Source organism: Pyrus communis, chromosome 11, assembly GCF_041283825.1.
Source record: "Pyrus communis isolate YQ-2024b chromosome 11, ASM4128382v1, whole genome shotgun sequence".
Taxonomy (NCBI): domain Eukaryota; kingdom Viridiplantae; phylum Streptophyta; class Magnoliopsida; order Rosales; family Rosaceae; genus Pyrus; species Pyrus communis.
The window spans coordinates 27,817,106-27,835,963 of record NC_142575.1 but is presented as its reverse complement, the minus strand read 5'-3'; the positions used below and the strand labels follow the sequence as shown (position 1 = coordinate 27,835,963).

Below are 18,858 nucleotides of genomic sequence, written 5' to 3'. Positions count from 1 at the left end.
TTTGGTATGTTGTTTGGTAGGGACTCTTGCGTGTGTTTTGCATTATTGATCAAATTGATGAATGAAATTTATGTGGGTGGTGGACATATATGTTTGTCCTACCAGACACATTTGAATTATATGTCGTGGACACGGTTGCCCCTATTGGACACGTTACTTTAGTCTAAAGAAAGGTTGGAAATGGCACTGTAGAAATGGATAATGTTCCAATCATCCGAGTTTCAGTTTAATTACAACAATACCATTGCTCTTTGTGCTGCCTTCAGGTGAGCAGCCCGACTTGCAGCCAGGCCCAAATGTATTGGCTTTAGCTGAGAAGCCCGGCCCTTGGTCAGGCCCAAAATTTTAAATTACAGTTTTGCCCGTGCAAAATAACAATCCGATGGTGGAGATGGTGTATCGGGAAGGACAATTTTGTCTTTTCGGTTTTGGGAGAAATGGGGGGTAACCGGGTAGGTTTCATTTGCTGTCGTTGAATGAGGGTTTCGGGGATGAAGGCTCTGTGAGTGAGGGAGAGAGAGAGACAGAGTGAGAGGGTAATGGCGTTGGAAGGAGAGCGAGAGGGAGAGGAAGGGTTCTCGGCAATGTTGCTGAAGGTTATACACTGTTTGAAAAACATTTTTTTATTGTTTTGTTCCCATTTGCTTTGTTAAAACCATCATTTGAATTTTTGGGTTTCACTGTGCTCATTTCTCTGCTTCTTCATAATTTGCTGGTGTTTGCTTCTCATCTCTCTGTTGGTAGATCTTTTTCTCATTTCTTGGTTCCTTATGTATTCCTTGGTACAAATCTGTTTACTTTTTCGCTGTGTGTGATAATCTTAGTAGGTGAACTATATGAACGGTTTTTTGAAACGAGTTAAGAAGATGCAGCTGAAAAGAGCATACAAGATAGAGAACTGGTATGCTGCTTGGTCTTTGTGTTGGATTTTGGTGTTTATGTTCTGCTACTGGGTAGAGTTTAAAGTGTTCTAACTTCATTATGTTAAACTTGCTGTAAGTGACACCACTCTACAGCAACTGTTGGAAAATTCAAAGGGTAATATTTTAAGTTTGTATTTCTAAAAATTTGTCGTTCTGGAGTATGATTTACCTCGGTTGTTTTGTACTTTAATCTTTTACTAATTTTCATTGTGGAGTATGATTTACCTCAACTGACAACTTTTCATTGTTTAACTTTTTCCTCCCTTAGATAGTTGCATATGTTTGATTTGTAAATCTGCTTCTTACACATGTTGTTTCCTAATGGTGTAGGCGGGTTGCCGGATGCATGTGCAGATTACGCTAATAGACGGAGCTAAGAATGACTTAGTATTGAGTGAGAAAAAAGCTTGGGTCAGTTGGATTTCGACATTTGATTTATTCATGTCTTTTGTTGCTTCCAATGTTCTCTCATTGCTTGTTCTGAGATTATGTGATCTTATTTTTCATAAGAACTAACATTGATTTGCCATATAATATTTCAAGAACTGTTATACCTTAAGGAGGGAACACTTTTAGAAGGAACTGTCAAGTAAATCTTTCCATATGGAGCCCAAGTGAGGATAGGAGGAACTAAGAGGAGGTATTATGACTTTGAAACTTACTTTAAAATCAGACTGGGTGCGTGGTTTCCCTGTTTTTTCCACTTTTGAAGAAGTGCTGCGTGTGTGGAGTCTTTTGAAAGATTAGAACACCACAGAATGGAAATAAAATAGCATGGGACTTTCTTTCAAAATGTATCTAAATGCATGAAAAAGATGAGAAGATACGTAATATTGATCTTCAGAATAGAAATGAAAATTTGAACTATAAATTTTAAAATGAAAAGCATGCAATTTTGTACTCTTACGCAGCGGTTGCTTCTCAGAATTGCCTCATTCCCTTTCTTAAGAGGGATCTATTTTGATAAGAAACAAGACCTTAAAACTATTGCATTCTTTGTTTTCTTGAATTTCTTTGGTTTTTGATGGGTGATTGAGTGGTGTTTGATTGAGAAATTTGCTGCTTAGGGTTAGGTTGGGGTCTGTTTGGTTGCTGGAAAATTTGGAAAGAAAATGGGGTCATAGGATTAGGATTTAGGACCTTCGTAACTTGATTGATTAGGAATTTGTCTGTTTATCTCCTAATTAGTATGCAAATTTAGTGCGGTTTATACCACTCATCTCATGTTTTAATTTTTATTAAATCTCTTTATTTCTAACAGAAATTAAGTTTTGATTTATGAAATAAGTTACTAAAACATCAAAGAAATTTTAAAAAGTGTACTTTATAAATTATTATCCAACCTAGGCAAGTGTCCGTTCGAAATTCTGCCCCACCCCACCCCACCCATCCACACAGACACCACCACCAATTAATATCATCTCCAACTAAAGCATTACCAGATAAAGCTTCATGCAATCATATTTTTACGATTAAACTCAATCCCTGATGTTATTGTCATATCTTTACAACTAACCTATGCATCATACTCACACTAAACACTGCAAGTCTTTTATTGCTCCAGTAGTGTTCAATGGTGAGACAAACATACTAAAGCATTGCACTGTTTGTTATACCCTTTTTTTATTCAGTATATACCAACCAAAAAGCAAGTGTTCTAGCAAAAGAAGAACTGGATAAGAAAATGGTGGAAAGATTATACATGCAGAGTTTTTGAAATGTGTCTTGATCTTTGAAGCCAATAAGTTTATGTTGCTGTTTGCTTTTAGTTTTCAGTGAAAATCCCTTGAAATGGATTTATATTTCTTCATTGTACCATTAGATACAGTTTTCATTTTTCCTTCCACGGATGGATGGCTTTGTATGTCTTCTGGCTTAAGTTGGATGGAGTATAAAGTGCTTTAAGTTCATTTGTGATTGAAGTTATTTCCTTTGCTTTCATTTCTATTTTTTTTTTCTTTTGGGTTTCCACCACGTTGAGGATGGTAAAATAAATTATTTTGATTTTGGAAGTCTACTTTGTTTTTTAGCTTTAGTTCTTGGGAGAACCTAAAATTTGATTTCATGTATGGTGGTTGTATTTGTCTGTCATTTCAAAGCAATTGAAACAGAGAGAGAGAGAAGGGAGAGGAAAAAGATTTGGTCCTCATTTAATTCTTCTTCTATTTCATAGATTCAAAATGTGTTTAGTAGCTCATTTAATTGGTGTATCTTTGCTCATTTAACTCAAATTTAATATGATTTGGTCTTCCAATTTCTCTAAATAGCTAACGGATTTATTTTCTTTGGAAATTTCATGAACTCTGGTTGTGGGATGATGCTTGCAGGTGAACTATGTGCACAGTTTTTTGGCATGAGTTAGGAAGATCCACCTGAAAACAGCATAGAAGATAAAGAACTGGTATGCTGCTTTGTCTTTCTGTTGGATTTTGATGTTTATGTTCTGCTACTAAGAGAGCATCAAACAAGGTTGTACCTCATGCTGCGATCATTGAATTAAACAAGAAGACCACAATCATTCCTGTTCAGAAAACAACGCAAGAGATTTCGATGCAGTGGTTCAATTTGATTGAACTTGACCTGCTTTACGAAAGAATAGATAGGGATGTTGAACTTACAGGTAACAAATTTTGTTTTAAGCACTGCTTCATAAAATGAGACAATCATTTTAATTTTTTTGTTGCCTTCTGTGCACACTGATTGCCACCGATGAATATCATCTGTAGATATATTTGGTTGCTTAAAGGTTGTGCAGCCGATTGAAGAACTGACTATCCAACACACAAGAATTGCAAAAAAGAGAAATCTTAACGTAGAAAATATGAAGTGATTTATGTCTGCGTTAAATTTTGATTATAATATTCACATGTGGCACCATGCTTACTGCATATAACTAACTGCTAGCTTTTCAATAAATTACAGGGTTGAAACTGTGAGGGTGACCTTATGGGGAGAGACTGCGACCAATTTTGAAAACAGTGGATATCAATCGTAGCCACCACCCATCTTTATTGCTTTGACAAAGTCTCAAAGTGAAGCAATACCTAGGTTATACCTCAACATGCTTTATTTAGCTGCTTAAAGTTTCATTTTATTGATCATTTTCTTTTATCAATAGGAAAGCTTGTTCTTGGAACCACGGGATCAACTGTTTATTTTTTTAATCCAGACGTTCCACAACTCTCTGAGTATAGATGAAAGTAAATGCACAACCCTTCTTTAACAACATTTACATTTATATATATTTGTTTCATCTTTCTCACGCTAAACATACGCAATATAGGTTTGAGCATCTAAGATCACCTCTTCGGATGTTGCCCACCTTAAGTGACATGTATACGAGTCGTACCATTAGCGCTAATTCTGAGTCAAAAACAATCGACTAGTTACTTTTACTTGATCCTGCATTGCACGTCACATCCTGGCCCGGGCCTCCACTATATCCCGGGCTTGATTCCACCGTAGCACGATATTGTCCGCTTTGGGTCTTGACCATGTCTTCACGGTTTTGTTTCTAGGAACTCACACAAGAACTTCTCAGTGGGTCATCCATCTTGGGAATGCTCTTGCTCGAACTAGCTTAACTTCGGAGTTCCAATAGAATTCAAAGCTAGTGAGCTCCCAAAAGATCTTGTGCTAGGTAAAGATGAGAATATACATATAAGATTTACAAGATCCATTCCCCTGGACGATGTGAGATGTTATAATCTACCCCCCTTAGGAGCCCGACGTCCTCGTCGACACATATCCGGCCGAGGATTGACTCTGATACCAAATTGTCACATCTCAGGCTTGATTCTACCGTAGCACGATATTATCCGCTTTGGGCTCCGATCACACCCTCACGGTTTTATTTTTGGGAACTCACACGAGAACTTCCCAATAGGTCACCCATCCTAGGATTGCTCTCGTGTAAACTTGCTTAACTTCGGGGTTCCTCCTGAACCCGAAGCCAGTGAGCTCCCAAAAGGTCTCGTGCTAGGTAGAGATGAGAATATACATATAAAGCTTATAGGATCCACTTCCCTGGTCGATGTAGGATGTTACAATCTACCCCCCTTAGGGGCCAGACGTCCTCGTCGGCACACTTTCGGCCAGGGATTGGCTCTGATACCAAATTGTCACATCTCGGGCTCGACTCTACTGTAGCACAATATTGTCCACTTTGGGCCCCAACCATGCTCTTACGGTTTTGTTTCTGGGAACTCACACAAGAATTTCCCAATGGGTTACCCATCCTAGGATTGCTCTCGTGCGAACTCACTTAACTTCGGAGTTTCTACGGAACCTGAAGCCAGTGAGCTCTCAAAAGGCCTCGTGCTAGATAGAGATGAAAATATACATATAAGGCTTACAGGATCAACTTCCCTGGACGATGTGGGATGTTACAACACAAGGTTAGTCTCTCATCACCGACATGTTTACAGAAGTTACCTCTTTTTTACAAGAAAAAATTTGCTGCATCTTCCTTGGCTGCTACTTGATTTCTTTCTCTATTTGCTTATGGTCCATCTTTGCAAAGTCACGGTTTTATATGTTTAATGATTTGAAAACCTATGACTCAATAACAGAATGAAAGTTTGGCATGCCAAGCGACTGTTGTTGAATTTGATTTAGGCAAGGGTTGGTGGTACAAGTTCTGTCCATCCTGACATAAAGTTGTAAAAAAGACATGGATCATTTGAGTGCAATGAACATGGTTTACTGAATAAATTACCCAAACCATGGTAATATTCTTTCGCATCTGTTTTTAATCCACTCCTTATAGTAATTTGCTGACTCCATATTTTATTTCTCATGGTTATGAAATTCATACAAAATAATGTTTGTATGCTTATAATATTCTATGCAACAACAAAGTTCAACATGTGACAAACCTACCTTTACATATCTCTTTCAACTGATTGAATGCCTCATGAAACTACCGTTTCTATGTTTATAAATCGTTAATTTTTCTATGTCAAATGGTGTCTTTCGGTATATCTTTATACTTGATGGTTAAATTTGCAACATCTTTAATTCACTTTTATGTAAAAGCACAAATACATACGTTTATCCAGCCGACATAGGCTTTTGCAATCGCTATCATGCCTTAATTGATCTTTGGTTCGTGATCTCAATGCATGCATGCAATTAACTTTGGGGTAGTCTCCATCTCCACTGTACTTTGACTGTTGTTTGACCCTTGCAACTGTGGAGTTTACGTGGGCAACAAATGATGTATACTTTGTTGTTGCAGATTTCGTTAACTAAAACTTTTCAATAAACGCTCTTTAGTTTGCATAACTTGTTCATGTTGAGTGATATCCATCTAAATGATCTATGTGTCGTTCTGCCATGCTATTCATGGATACCCTGCATTATGATGATCCTAATGCATTTTCTAACACAAGATTGATATTAGTAGTCATGGATGTCTAACACAAGAATATCCTCCTCTTGCACAAGTTCAAAATTGATGTTATTGTGGAAGATAACACAAATCAACACAATTTCCTCATGATAGGAAGACATGCCGATAAAATACTTTGTGTTTCTTGCCACACTTCGGTGATGGAAGAAGGATATGAGGATCCTTTTGTGGCGCCACCAATTCTTGCAAATTTGGTGCGCCAATCAAAAACACTTCAAGTCTCTTTTGGAAATCAGAACAGCAACTTTGGAAAGACATTTCAACGTTCACGGATTGCTTGAAGATAAGCCACTGTCCGAGCCAGCAATCCCCTCAATCAAACCACAAACGCCCACTCCCACCACAGCAAAAAAAAAAGAAAATATCAATCAAGTCACTCTGCCCCATTGACACCTTCCCAACCATTGGATCAACAACCCCGATCAATTGCAGCCGCTAGGACTTTGAAAAGAACGTTGTTCCCTGATCAACCAAACACATCTGCCAGGTAAACTTTTCCTTATGAGTGATGCTCTCATCTGTCAATCTTATTAACCGTACTTGCTTCTCTTGGTTATATGTTTGCAATCATGAAAAGGTGTCGACCACTCTTTCGCACTCTTTTCCATAACCATCACGTTTATCTTTACCCTTATCAATTTCGCTTTCATTCACAGCAAAAAACCTCACACCGAGCAAACAACCACAACAAATGCTGCCAGAATTGATGCAGAATTCCACAATCTGGTTGTCCCCAAGATCGAACCTGCCGACAATGTTCCAATTGCCGCCCTCAAAACAAAAACTCAGCCCAAAAAAAACAAAGATAGGTAACTTACAATTTGTTTTTTGCACGCATGCTTGAATAGCATTCATATGGCCGACTTTGTTACATTATGATTGATGTTTTTTGCTATAGTGTCAAAGATCTTCGGTCCCAGAAAAAGTGAACAGCCATGCTCTTCATGATTGAATGCTGCACACCATGCTGCATATTTTTTTGTTTTAACATCTATGGTTGACGACTTACTTGAGCAAACACCACTTTTCCTGTGTTTTGCTAACTGCCAAGTGAGGTATGTAGGTTGCAGAGCATATACTTTGTCGTCTTTGTCGTCTTAATTCCAGGGGCACAATATGTGTAAACTGCAGTTTGCTTCTGTTTCTTCAGTTTCATATGAAAACAGACCTTTCTGTTTTTTTGTTCAACCTTTGAACAATTGTGGTTCCAAAATTAGCTACTTGAACAAGCCCTCAACACTTTCTATGTTATATTTCCTGTTGAACTACCTGCCTACACTGCAGGACACATGTTATATGTGTGAACCAAATGTTTCTTCTGTTTCTTAAGTGAACAGAAGTTTTTTGGAAACCATCTCTTTCTAATCAAACATGTACAGTTTCTCCCCATTCATTGTGCAATGTGTTTATACGCCAACTCACTTAAATGTGTATAAAGGCAAAACTACTTATCTTACCGGCCTCATGCACTCATGTATCCCTCTGTTTGTTCATAATTGTCTTGCATTTATTCAACTTAAATGTGTTTCAATTGTTTTGTTTAGTGGCCTTTGGGCCATATGCAGCAAATGCTACATTGGAAATGGCTAACACAGCAAGTGTGAAATGTTACATTTGGCTTATGCAGTATGCTCACATCTTGCACCGAATTCAAATTTTTTGTTTTGTAAATTAGAAGTTTATAATAGAATATCGTCTGAATAAAAAAAAAAAAAATGTCAAATATAAAATCACAAAGATCATGCACGAATAAGGACAGAGAATTATAATCGTTTTACAATACCATCAACTTTTACAAAATCAAAATCAAAACAAGAAACAAATATTTCATGCCTCCATTAAGCTAGGTTAATGAGGCATGTCATGAACCTTACTCGTTTCTGAAGGTACAAATCTTCCAACACACATATTCAAGATAAATACATTGGATGTAGCACTATATAGGAAATATGACGGCACGGAGGTAATTGGCTTTTTTTTTTTAATAGTTCGAGTCCCATTTATTCTTTAAAAAAAAAAAAAGTGTAAAATTAAAAGCGATCTACAAGTTCACAGAGTATATCGACGAAATACTCTAAATATTATACTAGCTTCAATTATTGAAGCTCCAGTTCAGAATTTTATGATCTTCAATTGGTTGGCCGGTTGATGCAGTGAAACCAACATACATTTCATCAAGAAAAACTTGAGTGAGATCAAGAGGAACCCTAATCAAAGGCGTCTCAGGCTTCTTCACATTTTCAGGAGCCAATGTTATGCTGAGCTGGTAATTCCAGTACTCAATCCAAGCTTGATAGTTGTCTCCGCTACTCAGCTTTATTTCCTTGAAAGACAAGTCAGTAATGTTACTGCCCTCACCAAGCCAGTATCCAGCGTTGTAAGAAGCCAGAGAAATTAGAGAATTGACATTAACGCCGACGTGATTATCGTTGATGTCACCGAATTCTTTGTTCTGGAACACATCAAATTCGACTCCAAAAGCGTGGTTGTTGGGGTTACCGTTATTGGTATTGTTCAAGAAGCCGAGATGTTGGGATGGAGAGGCGGATTGGATGCCTGGAGAGGGAACGAAAACAAGGACGAATCCGTGGCCAGGGAGAGAGTCCTCGTATGGGGCTATGGAAAAGGTGAAAGAGGTGGTAAAAGGCAAAAGGTTTATGGAATCTGGATACCTTGTGGGAACCTTGGCATTGTAGAGAGCTCTGCCCATGGAAAATGTGGTGTTGGTTGTGAGAGAGAGAACACCAGAATCTGTGGTTGCATTTCCATAGAGCAAGATATCAGATGAGTTGAAACCAGTGAAGGAGAAATCAACTGCAAAACTTGATTGGAGGAGAAAGAGGGTGGTTAGGAATAGTACAATTAATTGAAGGGACTCCATTGAACTCTATGGCACCTGCAGTAAGCTATGAGTCTTCTGCATCATCCTGCAGTCAAAATATATAGAACTTGCCTTGCCTTCCAGAACCAACAAAATTGAATTAAACCCAACTTTTCCAAGTCAACATTTGTGCGGTAAAAACCGAGTGAACAAGCATGCCGACTTGGGAACTGATTTCCGCATACTTCTTTACACACTCTTATTTATTTCCGACCTTTAGATTAAGAAAACCAAAGGAGAATCAAGGAATGAAAAAATAGGATGTGCATAAGGAGAAAAGGAGTGTGTAGGCTTGGACTTTCGATGCCCACGACAAGAGCAAACTTAGACGTAGCTAAGTTAGCCATGACAAGAAGTCAAACGCAGCCAGATACAATTTTCAACCTTATAGTGCCAATCTACCCAACAAAAATTTAGGTGAGTACTAGTCTTCATGTAATCATCTAGGTCGTCTCTATTTTCAAGATAATATATTACTCAGAAATCAAAGGATTAGGAAATTATGCAGCATCTGTTATTAGAATTCCAGTCAAGCTGTAAGAAAATGGGGACTAATCATGATTACATGTGAAAGTGAGAATTATAAATGTGAACTCAAAAGAGTAAACAGATTCACCGTTTCCCCATTTTCTATCCAAAAAGTAAATAAAGTTGACAAAGGGGAAGGTGGTTAAACAGCACAAGGAAATTACTCTTTTCCATCACAAAACACAATTTTCATATTTCCCACATACTCTACAGCTTATGGCTTATAACAAGCTCTACAAGAATGGGCCATATTTTTCAGCAGCAAAGGAGGGAAAATGAAACAGGTGAGAGGGCAAGAGAGCGAGCGACCGTGTGCTATAAACTTAGTTAAAAATGGGCACCGGCTATTCTTCCACGAGTGCCCCCCCTATACAAAAAAATAAAGGCACCCCCCACCAATGAATAACTCACATTTCACAAGAGAAAACCAGCAATTTTATCTGCGGTGATTTTCCTGTTGCTGATGCTCTGCTTTCGGGTCTACTTATGCCAGCTCAACGACCGGAAACAAATAATGAATTGGTGGATATTTGGTTCGCCTCAGCGTGAAATTTTCTGACCTTTGCCTTATCTAGGCGTGCTCGTCTAACAGCTTCCTGGACCTGGAGATCGTGGTCCTTCAGCATCTGATCCACGTTGCCAGAGGGGACTAGCAACGGACCTGAGTAGTGCATTTTGTGACCCTTTGATCCGTAACCAACCTGAAATAACCAGAAATAAAAAGTGATGTATTGGGCAATAAGAATAAAAAAAAAATAAAAAAAAACAATGAAACATAAACCATAAAGAATAGCTTATGAACCACAAATCAAAATTAAAACAAAACACACACTCTTGAGGTTATTTTGCACAAGCGATTATAAATCAACGAGGAAACCCCATCATAGGGGAAAAGGCTTGAGTTCAGGTACTCACAATAATTGGATCTTTGTTGCTTCGAATATCTTCTTTTTGATGAGAACCTGCAATGACCTTCTTTTGATCCTGTTGTAGGGGATCTGATGCCTCCTTGAAGGAACCCGGAAACCTGCCTATTGCTTTTGGAACTTCCATTTGTGAAGAACTAGACCTTTTTCTGCGTTCTTCAGAAAACATACTCCTCCTTGCTACCACTAAACCTGACATTGCTGATAAGTCAGCTCCAGTTGAAACCTTTGGAGCATCATCTGGGTTCTTAGTAGACTTGGCCCATGCAGCCCGGTGAGCCAATGGCCCTGAATGGGAAGCTCGCTTATGATTATGTCCATGATGTTCTACACTTGCATCTACGGCTTGTGATAGCCTAGGTGGATCAATTGGAAAGCCAGAAGCTACTTCTTCTGGATGAGGGTTAAACTTCTCACTCCGGCTCTTAGAACCGTCTTGTCTTTTCTGTAACAAGAAAACCCCTTGCATTGAGATATATATCCCATATGAATGTAATATCATAAACAATACTGAATAATTTACAACAAAGGGTCTCCAAGAGAAATTTGAGTCCCAACAATTTCTTGCATTGAATAATAACATGCAATTTGGATCACGCAAGATTATAAGTGAAAGAAATTATTTCACAGCTGAAAAATACATTATTCCGTAGTTGAAGAAAAGCAAGTCTGTAATTAACAAGACCATCAATGTTAGGTTGAGTTAATCACATTGGTAGAAATCACAAGCTAAGCACGGGTATATATAACTCAAGGAAAAAATTGGGTTGATCATAAAAGCCCCTTTTCATAGTAGAAAACTTGAAAAAAAGACATGATTTTTAAAGAAGTAGAAGAGAAAATATATTAGATATTTTCTGGCAGATTCTATGCAATAAAAGTGCATTGAATATGTCAATTAAATACTGCAAGTTCATGTAAAAAACAGAAAAGAAAGGCAACACATAAATATCATCATACATAAAAGGTTCGAACATAAATCAATGATGGAGCCAAGTGAGTGTTTTTAGTTAAAATAACACAGGTTACCTTCATTGACATGACTAATTCAGCATTAGCATCAGGTGCTGGTATGGCTCGAGACTCTCTTGTTCCTCTCCTTTCGTGGTCAAGCCTTTGGCCCTTCCCTGCTGCTCCTTGTCTACCAATGTGTGGAAAAAGATTGTTACTATATACACCACCCACATTAACAATGTTAAAAATAGAAGAGGAAAAAACCATACATATAGGACCAAACTTTATATCAGGTTCGCAATACTCAAATTAAATCTTGAGAAATGAGTAGACAGAATTCAACCAAAAACCATCAGTGTGTAAGCATGTACACAGAAATAATAAATGGTTTTACACTAATGCACTTCATAAATGAGACTAAATCACAACCGTACACAGCCCCAACCAACGAAAAATTGTACACACTAGGGTGCTCTAGGGAAACTCCAGTGCCCAGACTCGTATGAGATCAGTTATTAAATACCAAAGCCTACTCATTCCATTACATTTAGGTTTAGATAGTTTCCCATTATTTGATGTTAAGAACCCAAGAACCCATACACGGAAGCTTTAGTAAAATCACAAAAGAACAACTTCACCCACAGGTATCATGCATCAAGTCTGTCCGACACTGGAGAAAATCCAGTGTTTTCTAGGATTTTCATTTTTTGTTTTGGGAGGCCAACGGAACACTTGGAGAAAATCCTAGCACATTGGCATTCTAGGATTCATACAATCGACCCCACTTAGAGGGATAAGGCTTTGTTGTTGTTATTGTTGGGATTGAACTACTCATGCCACAAATGTAAGTACTTTAAAATGTGTGTAGAATCTAGATATAATATATATAAACACACGCTAGTGGTCCAACTGTGCAACTTCCTTGCAACTATAAATTGAGAAACGGTAAAATTTTACTTGTAGTTAAGTGTCAGTTACTAATTTATGTAACAACATTCACCTTCTAGCTTCCTCATCCCGTACTTTAGCATCAAACTCTTTGCTTGGAGGATACTTTGGCAAACTTGATGGATCACAAGGAAGAGGTTTTGTTGTAAAGAACTGTGAAAAATAAGGAAACAAAAAGATAACACATGAGAAACACAACCAAAGTTATGGGAGAATAACTCATAAAGAGATAGGATGATTCTAAAATCTAAATAGTTATTAATGCAGAAGAGAGTTATCAGATGTTCCTGCCAATTAAAATACACATTGTAGCCTTTAAAAGCAGAGTCAGGAAAAACCAAAAAAAATTGCTGCAATCTGGTGTTTTGCTTAACATGATCTCCAGAGCTACTAATTAGCTACCATTACATGGCATAAAAGTAGAGAAGACGTTAAATGAGTGAACTCAATGAAAAGTGGACTTGAACATAGTAAAGTTGTACTTTCAAAAATACCACAGGCAAAAGACGGAAAGCACAACATATCTACTGCTCTACCGCAGATGTAAGCATGCACAAGCAGTGAGGCACACATAGAATGGTGTCAAAGAAGATATCGAGTTAAAAGAAAGACTGCAGAAAAAATAATGCCTGTTTAGAAAACATTAAATTGGAATTAAATTAATATCCAAACCTCGCTCTTGAGAGCAGAAGCTGCAGATCCACGGTCTGCAGGATCTATAGAAAGAAGGGTATCCATAAGTGCTAAAGCTGGTGCAGGGAAATCTTTAAAAGTTTCTGCCACACAACGTCTATAAGGTTGTTGGGGTTTAAATATGGTTGCATGAGGCAACTTTGATTTTCTCCAATACTCTTCAGAAGGTGAGCCACAAAGCTTGAAAATCTTATGCAACTGCTCCACCTACAAGGTAAAAATCCACAAAATCCGGTTATTTAGTTGCACAACACTTACATCTTAGAGAAGCATATGAGATTCTGAATGTAAAAAACAGAAAGGGGACATCCTAATAATTACAAAGTCGGCACGACTACAAGGGCACAGAGAAATTGAGCAACTGGAATGCAAACAGAAACAGTACATAAACTATCCCTAACCTACCAGCTAAAACCACAAAGCTTTCATGGTGGCATGGCCCAATGAGGTTACTTACAAAGCCACCTCTAAAGAGCCATCTCACATCTAACAAACCATTTCTAAGAAAGGGGAAGAATAATCTGAAATTTTACACTCAAACTACTTCGTAGTGTATAATGAACCTAACAGGAACAACAATTCAGAGAGCCACAAGACAGACATGCAAGATGCCACCACTAGGTTTATGTTGTAAAATCACAACAAACCGGATCAGGAATAAGGATGGAAGCAAGTTTACAGCACACATTTATGAAGATGATTCATTATGGTGATTTCCACTAAATAAGAAAGGTTATTAGCTGATTTATTATTCTTCCACCAACTAGAAAGTATTCAATTTAAAAGCAGAAACATGTGTGCGCGCGTTTGTGCTACCAAATAGTTGGAAGATAAACATCAGTGAAGAGCATCAACTCTACATGCCCATAAAAAAAAAAAAAAAACTCTAAATACCTCAGTTCTTCCAGGCATAATAGGCTTTCCAGAATACAGTTCAGCAACTATGCAACCTGTACTCCACAAATCCACAGCTGTCCCATAGTATATAGCACCAAGCAGAAGCTCAGGTGGACGATACCATAGAGTTACAACACGACTTGTCAAAGGTTGATTTTGACAAGGATCAAACAAACTTGCCAGACCAAAGTCTGCGATTTTCAGCATGCCATTGTTGTCAATTAAAAGGTTGGAACCTTTAATATCACGATGCAGAACACCACGACTGTGACAATGATCAAGTCCACATAACAGTTGCTGCATGTAACATTTAACCTGCCAATAAATCAATTAAACGTCAATCATCCATCCAACTGAACAGTCTTGATACTAGCATACCATAAGTCGTGTAGTCTATATACATAAGTGAAATGAAACTGCAGGATAGCATTCACACAACTACACAAGTGTCAAAGTAAACAAAATACCAGTAGCATCAATGGATGCTGGTGAGAGAAAGTTCATAACACGAACATCATGCAGATACAGAAAGCAAGAACCGACGAAAAACCTGCAGTAACTTGTTACTTTAGTATAAGAAGGAAAGAAGATGACCAAGTACCTGTGCTTCTGTAAACTTCAGACCAGGGTGTGAAGCAAGCCCTGCCAAATCATGCTCCATGTACTCAAACACAAGGTACAAGCTGCAAGACATCCTTGAAGTAACTAGACCTTCTAGTTTTATAACATTTGGATGATCAAGCCTTCGTAAAATGTGAATTTCCCTTGCCATAAAGCGAACACTCTCAGGCTCCAGGTTATCAAACCTCACTTTCTTCAAGGCAACAATTTTCTTTTGATCAAGATCACGGGCCCGATAAACATTACTGTAAGTTCCCTGACCAATCTGCAAAATATAAGTATTAGGACACAACCAAAGCCAGCTAATATGGAAATGTAAAGAGATAGCACCAAGGAAAATAACTGAAAACAGAGATATCATATCACAGAGGAAAGAACTGAATAGAGCGATTTGGTATTTATTATATGTCATAAACCTTTTCCTTTTCTCAATGTTATTGTGAAAATCAGATACATATATAAGCATAGCAACCAAACAGCATCCAATAGAGTACCCAAAACATAAAACTGTAAAACCAACCTACCTAAGTGAAAATTAACAAAATCCTACAAGTGCCGATAATTCCATTCATAACTTGCAGAACCAACTACTACCTTAAAATTGTTATGCTTGAACAAGTCACCCATGTCAAATGATTTTTAATAAACAATGCTTTAAGCTTCTGTGTACACTAGCCCTTAGCTCCAAGTTTTCCATTGCCTTTTTCTTTTAAAAGTTTTTACAATTACCAAAGACATAGGACAACCAAAGAGTGAATTTTGCACCATATGAATTCCATGTGCCTATTCATAAGTATACTGTATACCTTGACGCAACATTCTTAAACTTGTCAATACTAATAAGTAATAATAATACTACTGCCCTCAACCCCAACATTAAATTGGCTACTTAGTAAACCTTGTTCCTCAATTAGTTATGAACCACAAGGAAACAGATTCCAATGAAATAGAAAATACCAAATTCAATCTCAATAATAGAAAATACCAAATTCAGTCTCAATAATGAAATAGAAAATACCAAATTCCATCTCAATAATGCAGATTTTTCTTGCACCATAAAGCTACTTGAGAACGAAACAAGAAAAGAAGCATACTTTATCTAGCTTCTCAAATGAATCCGCACGACGGGGTACCCATCCTTTGATGGCCTCTCCAGCCACTGCAGCTAGCCAGGAGGGCCACCCTGCTGCAACCTGCTCCCCTTCTGCAGCTTTTGGAATGATACCAATCCCAGGATGTTGAGCAACAACATACTCCATCTTTTCCCTCTTCCTTTCGAAATTCTCACCTTGCGATCGAACAGGCCCATTCACTTGCGTATCAGTCAACATTGCTCTCCCACCATCGCCATCATATCGATCTTTCGGCCGATAAGTTTCCTCCCTCCTTGAGGAAGCAACCCTCGTCGTCCGCGAGTCTGATGCCCCCTTGTTGGACAATCTCTCTCTGGGGCTCTCCTTGCTATCCTCAATTGCAGAGGGCTTACAATAAATGCAACCCATTATGCACCAAAACCACCCCCAACAATGCCCTCCTATAGAACCACTGTTCTCACCCTCAGAAATCTTGCATTTTTAGCACACAATCCTAACCAAAACCCAGAATTCAACTCATCCAATGTATATAATCCAACAAGCACCAAATGTATGAATCCACCCCTTCACAAACCCACCAAAGTCACACTTTTGCAAGAAGCAAAACCCACAATTTCAGAAACCCAAACCCTAGAATCTTGAAAATCTTCAATCTTTCACCATAGTAAGTTAAATTGAGCAAATAAAACCTTCAAAATGCCAGTTCTTCCGCATAGAATGCAAACTCTCAATGCTAATAAAAATACCCACAAATTCACAACAAACAAAACCCCAATTTCCCAGAAGTCCAAACCTTTTTGCACAACCTGCAGAATGTTGAGTACCTTCAAGACAAAGCACCCTCCTATTGAAAATGCCTCCTTTACTGGAAACCCTAGAAAATTATTCAGGGCATTTGGAGAAGGAAGGACATGGATCAATGGCTCCCAGGGGCTGGAGAGAGACGTAGAGTTGGAGAGTTTAAGAAAATACAAAAATTAAACAAATATTAACATCAAATCTCTCGAATAATATAAATAAATAAATTGAGTGAAAAAAAAAGAAAATATTGGTAGAGTGAGAAGGGGGAGTGTCCAGCAGCGGTAACAGCAGCTTCCAGTGAAAGAGAAAAGACAGACTGTGGTTTGTGCAGGCCTAAAGCATAAAAGACATTCTTATCTTCCACCATCTTTCCCACGCGCCGTCTCTGCCTTAATCAACTTAACTAATTAATTTTACTATTTTCAGAAATTGAACTGTCATTAAAACTTCAAAAGATTTAATCTACATTGCTCATAAGTGTATTTTTCTTTCTAATTATAAAAAGTTTAGAGTAAGAAATGAGATTTTTAAAGTGTCAATAACAATTCCCTTTAGAAATTTTTTTGTTTTCTATAAGGGGTGCATGACTCAAATTAGAGATATGTTTTGCCAAAAACGAGGGAAAATATCACTAAATCCTAAATGTCTAGAAATTTTCTATTTTTAGACAATTTCAAAAATTTTCTATTTCAATTCATGCATCGTTTTCTTCAGTGTTTTACTTGTCACAATATTGAAATAATTCATTTCCATTTTTGGCCAAATTGGCATTAATCGCCTTCTCCATTTGTAATATTATAGTTTCTATCATATTTGGTTTTTCTTTTTGCTTACAAAATTTTTTACTACGTGATTATTTTATTAACAGAAAAGAGAAGATGAGAATTTGTGACATTTTTAATATTACTTTCAGTGATGAAAATAATTTGGAATCCTTGCATTTTTTTATGGAATTGAGTTTTTTTGTATACAATGATGTATTTACACCAAAAAGTGAAAAGATAAATTGATATCAAATATCACTCACCTATAATACTAAGTGGCTTAGGGATTCAATTTATAACTTATGGTTCATACATGATTTCATTTACATAGAAAGAATTGACGTATTTTGTTAAAAAGTCGTGGATTATAGTTGTGGATAGAACAATAATTTGTTGGAAAGTGGTGGATAATAATTGTGGATAGAACACTTTTCTTCATCCCACTACGCATTGAATTCAAGCTTTCCTCCATCTCCCTCTCCCCATAATTTAAATTAATTTTGGGTAAATTATCCTGCTCTTGTTAATAAAAAATTTTATTAACATTTTAAGTGTAATGAAACCATGTCTAATTTTAGACCATGTTAACATAAAGAGAAATGCTAAGGAGATTCTCAAAGTGTGACTCTCCGTCACCACATTTTTTTTTTTTTGAACAGACAATATTATTTATATCAAGGGGAGGGGATAAGCTTAGTTTCACAATGGGCTAGCAAAAATGTGGTTCAAATTCACCTTTGACGAGAATTAAACTTAAAACCTCTCATTTACAAGTGAATAAGAATAACATTAGACCGTAATACTAAGTGACGCCACCTCATATTGTTTGAACAATATTTTATAATGCAAGCACAAAAATTGTGTAAAAAAGTACAAGGTGATGAAGCGACCACGAAGACTCTCCCTTTTGATAAAGTATTCTTGGTATTTTTCTAACATAAATTGGAGAATGATTAAAAAAAAAAAAACATAAACATATAAAAAGGGTTGAACGAGGGAAGAAAAGCACTTTTGCCAAGACGTGAGTGCATCTCACGTGCTTGCAGCGAGGGTGAAACTATTACAAATATACTTGGTCTGCGTAGTCCGTAAAAAAGTTTAGGGTTAAGCTGTTAAATGTTTTATGCCGATTCAATGATTCAATTCGTTGGCTTTTCCACTGCCTTCTCAGCGCCCTTCGTCTAAACTGTCGTTTATTGTTGTTTATTTGGTTCGACCCAAATGACAAAATAAACAAAGAAAAAAAATGAAGGTCCAAATCATTTTCCAAAAATACCTTCAAGTTTGTCAAATCATTTTGATCCATTATTTATTATATTAAGGGTCATTTTGTTATTGTAGTTCTTATTTAACAGAAAATTTTCACTGAATTATCAAAATAGTTGACGGTGAACAAACTAAGGATTACTCAATTT

The 18,858-nt window shown here is 37.2% G+C and overlaps 1 protein-coding gene, 1 long non-coding RNA gene and 1 pseudogene across 22 annotated transcripts; 1 reads left to right on the top strand and 2 right to left on the bottom strand.

The window, feature by feature from the left end:
- The first annotated feature begins 445 nt into the window (after positions 1–445).
- LOC148693221 (uncharacterized) lies at positions 446–7,729 on the top strand. 20 transcript variants are annotated; one of them, XR_015953069.1, is made up of 9 exons: positions 446–596; positions 828–901; positions 1,254–1,334; positions 1,467–1,563; positions 3,251–3,324; positions 3,393–3,543; positions 3,846–6,823; positions 6,993–7,145; positions 7,235–7,729. It is a non-coding gene; the product is annotated as an uncharacterized LOC148693221 (long non-coding RNA). The 20 variants fall into 20 exon arrangements; XR_015953068.1 differs by having other exon boundaries at positions 3,251–3,543; positions 3,846–3,971; positions 4,042–6,823; XR_015953057.1 differs by lacking the exons at positions 6,993–7,145; positions 7,235–7,729 and adding an exon at positions 1,017–1,038 and having other exon boundaries at positions 3,846–3,971; positions 4,042–6,698.
- Positions 7,730–8,090: 361 nt separating this feature from the next.
- Positions 8,091–9,324, bottom strand: LOC137742818 (L-type lectin-domain containing receptor kinase VII.1 pseudogene; annotated as a pseudogene). The gene has a single exon (XR_015953053.1). The product of XR_015953053.1 is annotated as an L-type lectin-domain containing receptor kinase VII.1 pseudogene (transcript).
- Positions 9,325–9,709: 385 nt separating this feature from the next.
- LOC137742461 (putative serine/threonine-protein kinase At1g54610) lies at positions 9,710–17,053 on the bottom strand. Its single transcript, XM_068482335.2, has 8 exons — positions 15,879–17,053; positions 14,765–15,049; positions 14,161–14,478; positions 13,246–13,473; positions 12,626–12,726; positions 11,701–11,812; positions 10,661–11,116; positions 9,710–10,446 (listed from the first exon to the last, which is right to left on the bottom strand). Exons 1-8 carry the CDS (start codon positions 16,284–16,286, stop codon positions 10,240–10,242), a joined length of 2,115 nt encoding a protein of 704 aa, XP_068338436.2. The 5' UTR covers positions 16,287–17,053; the 3' UTR covers positions 9,710–10,239.
- Between the last annotated feature and the right edge of the window lie 1,805 nt (positions 17,054–18,858).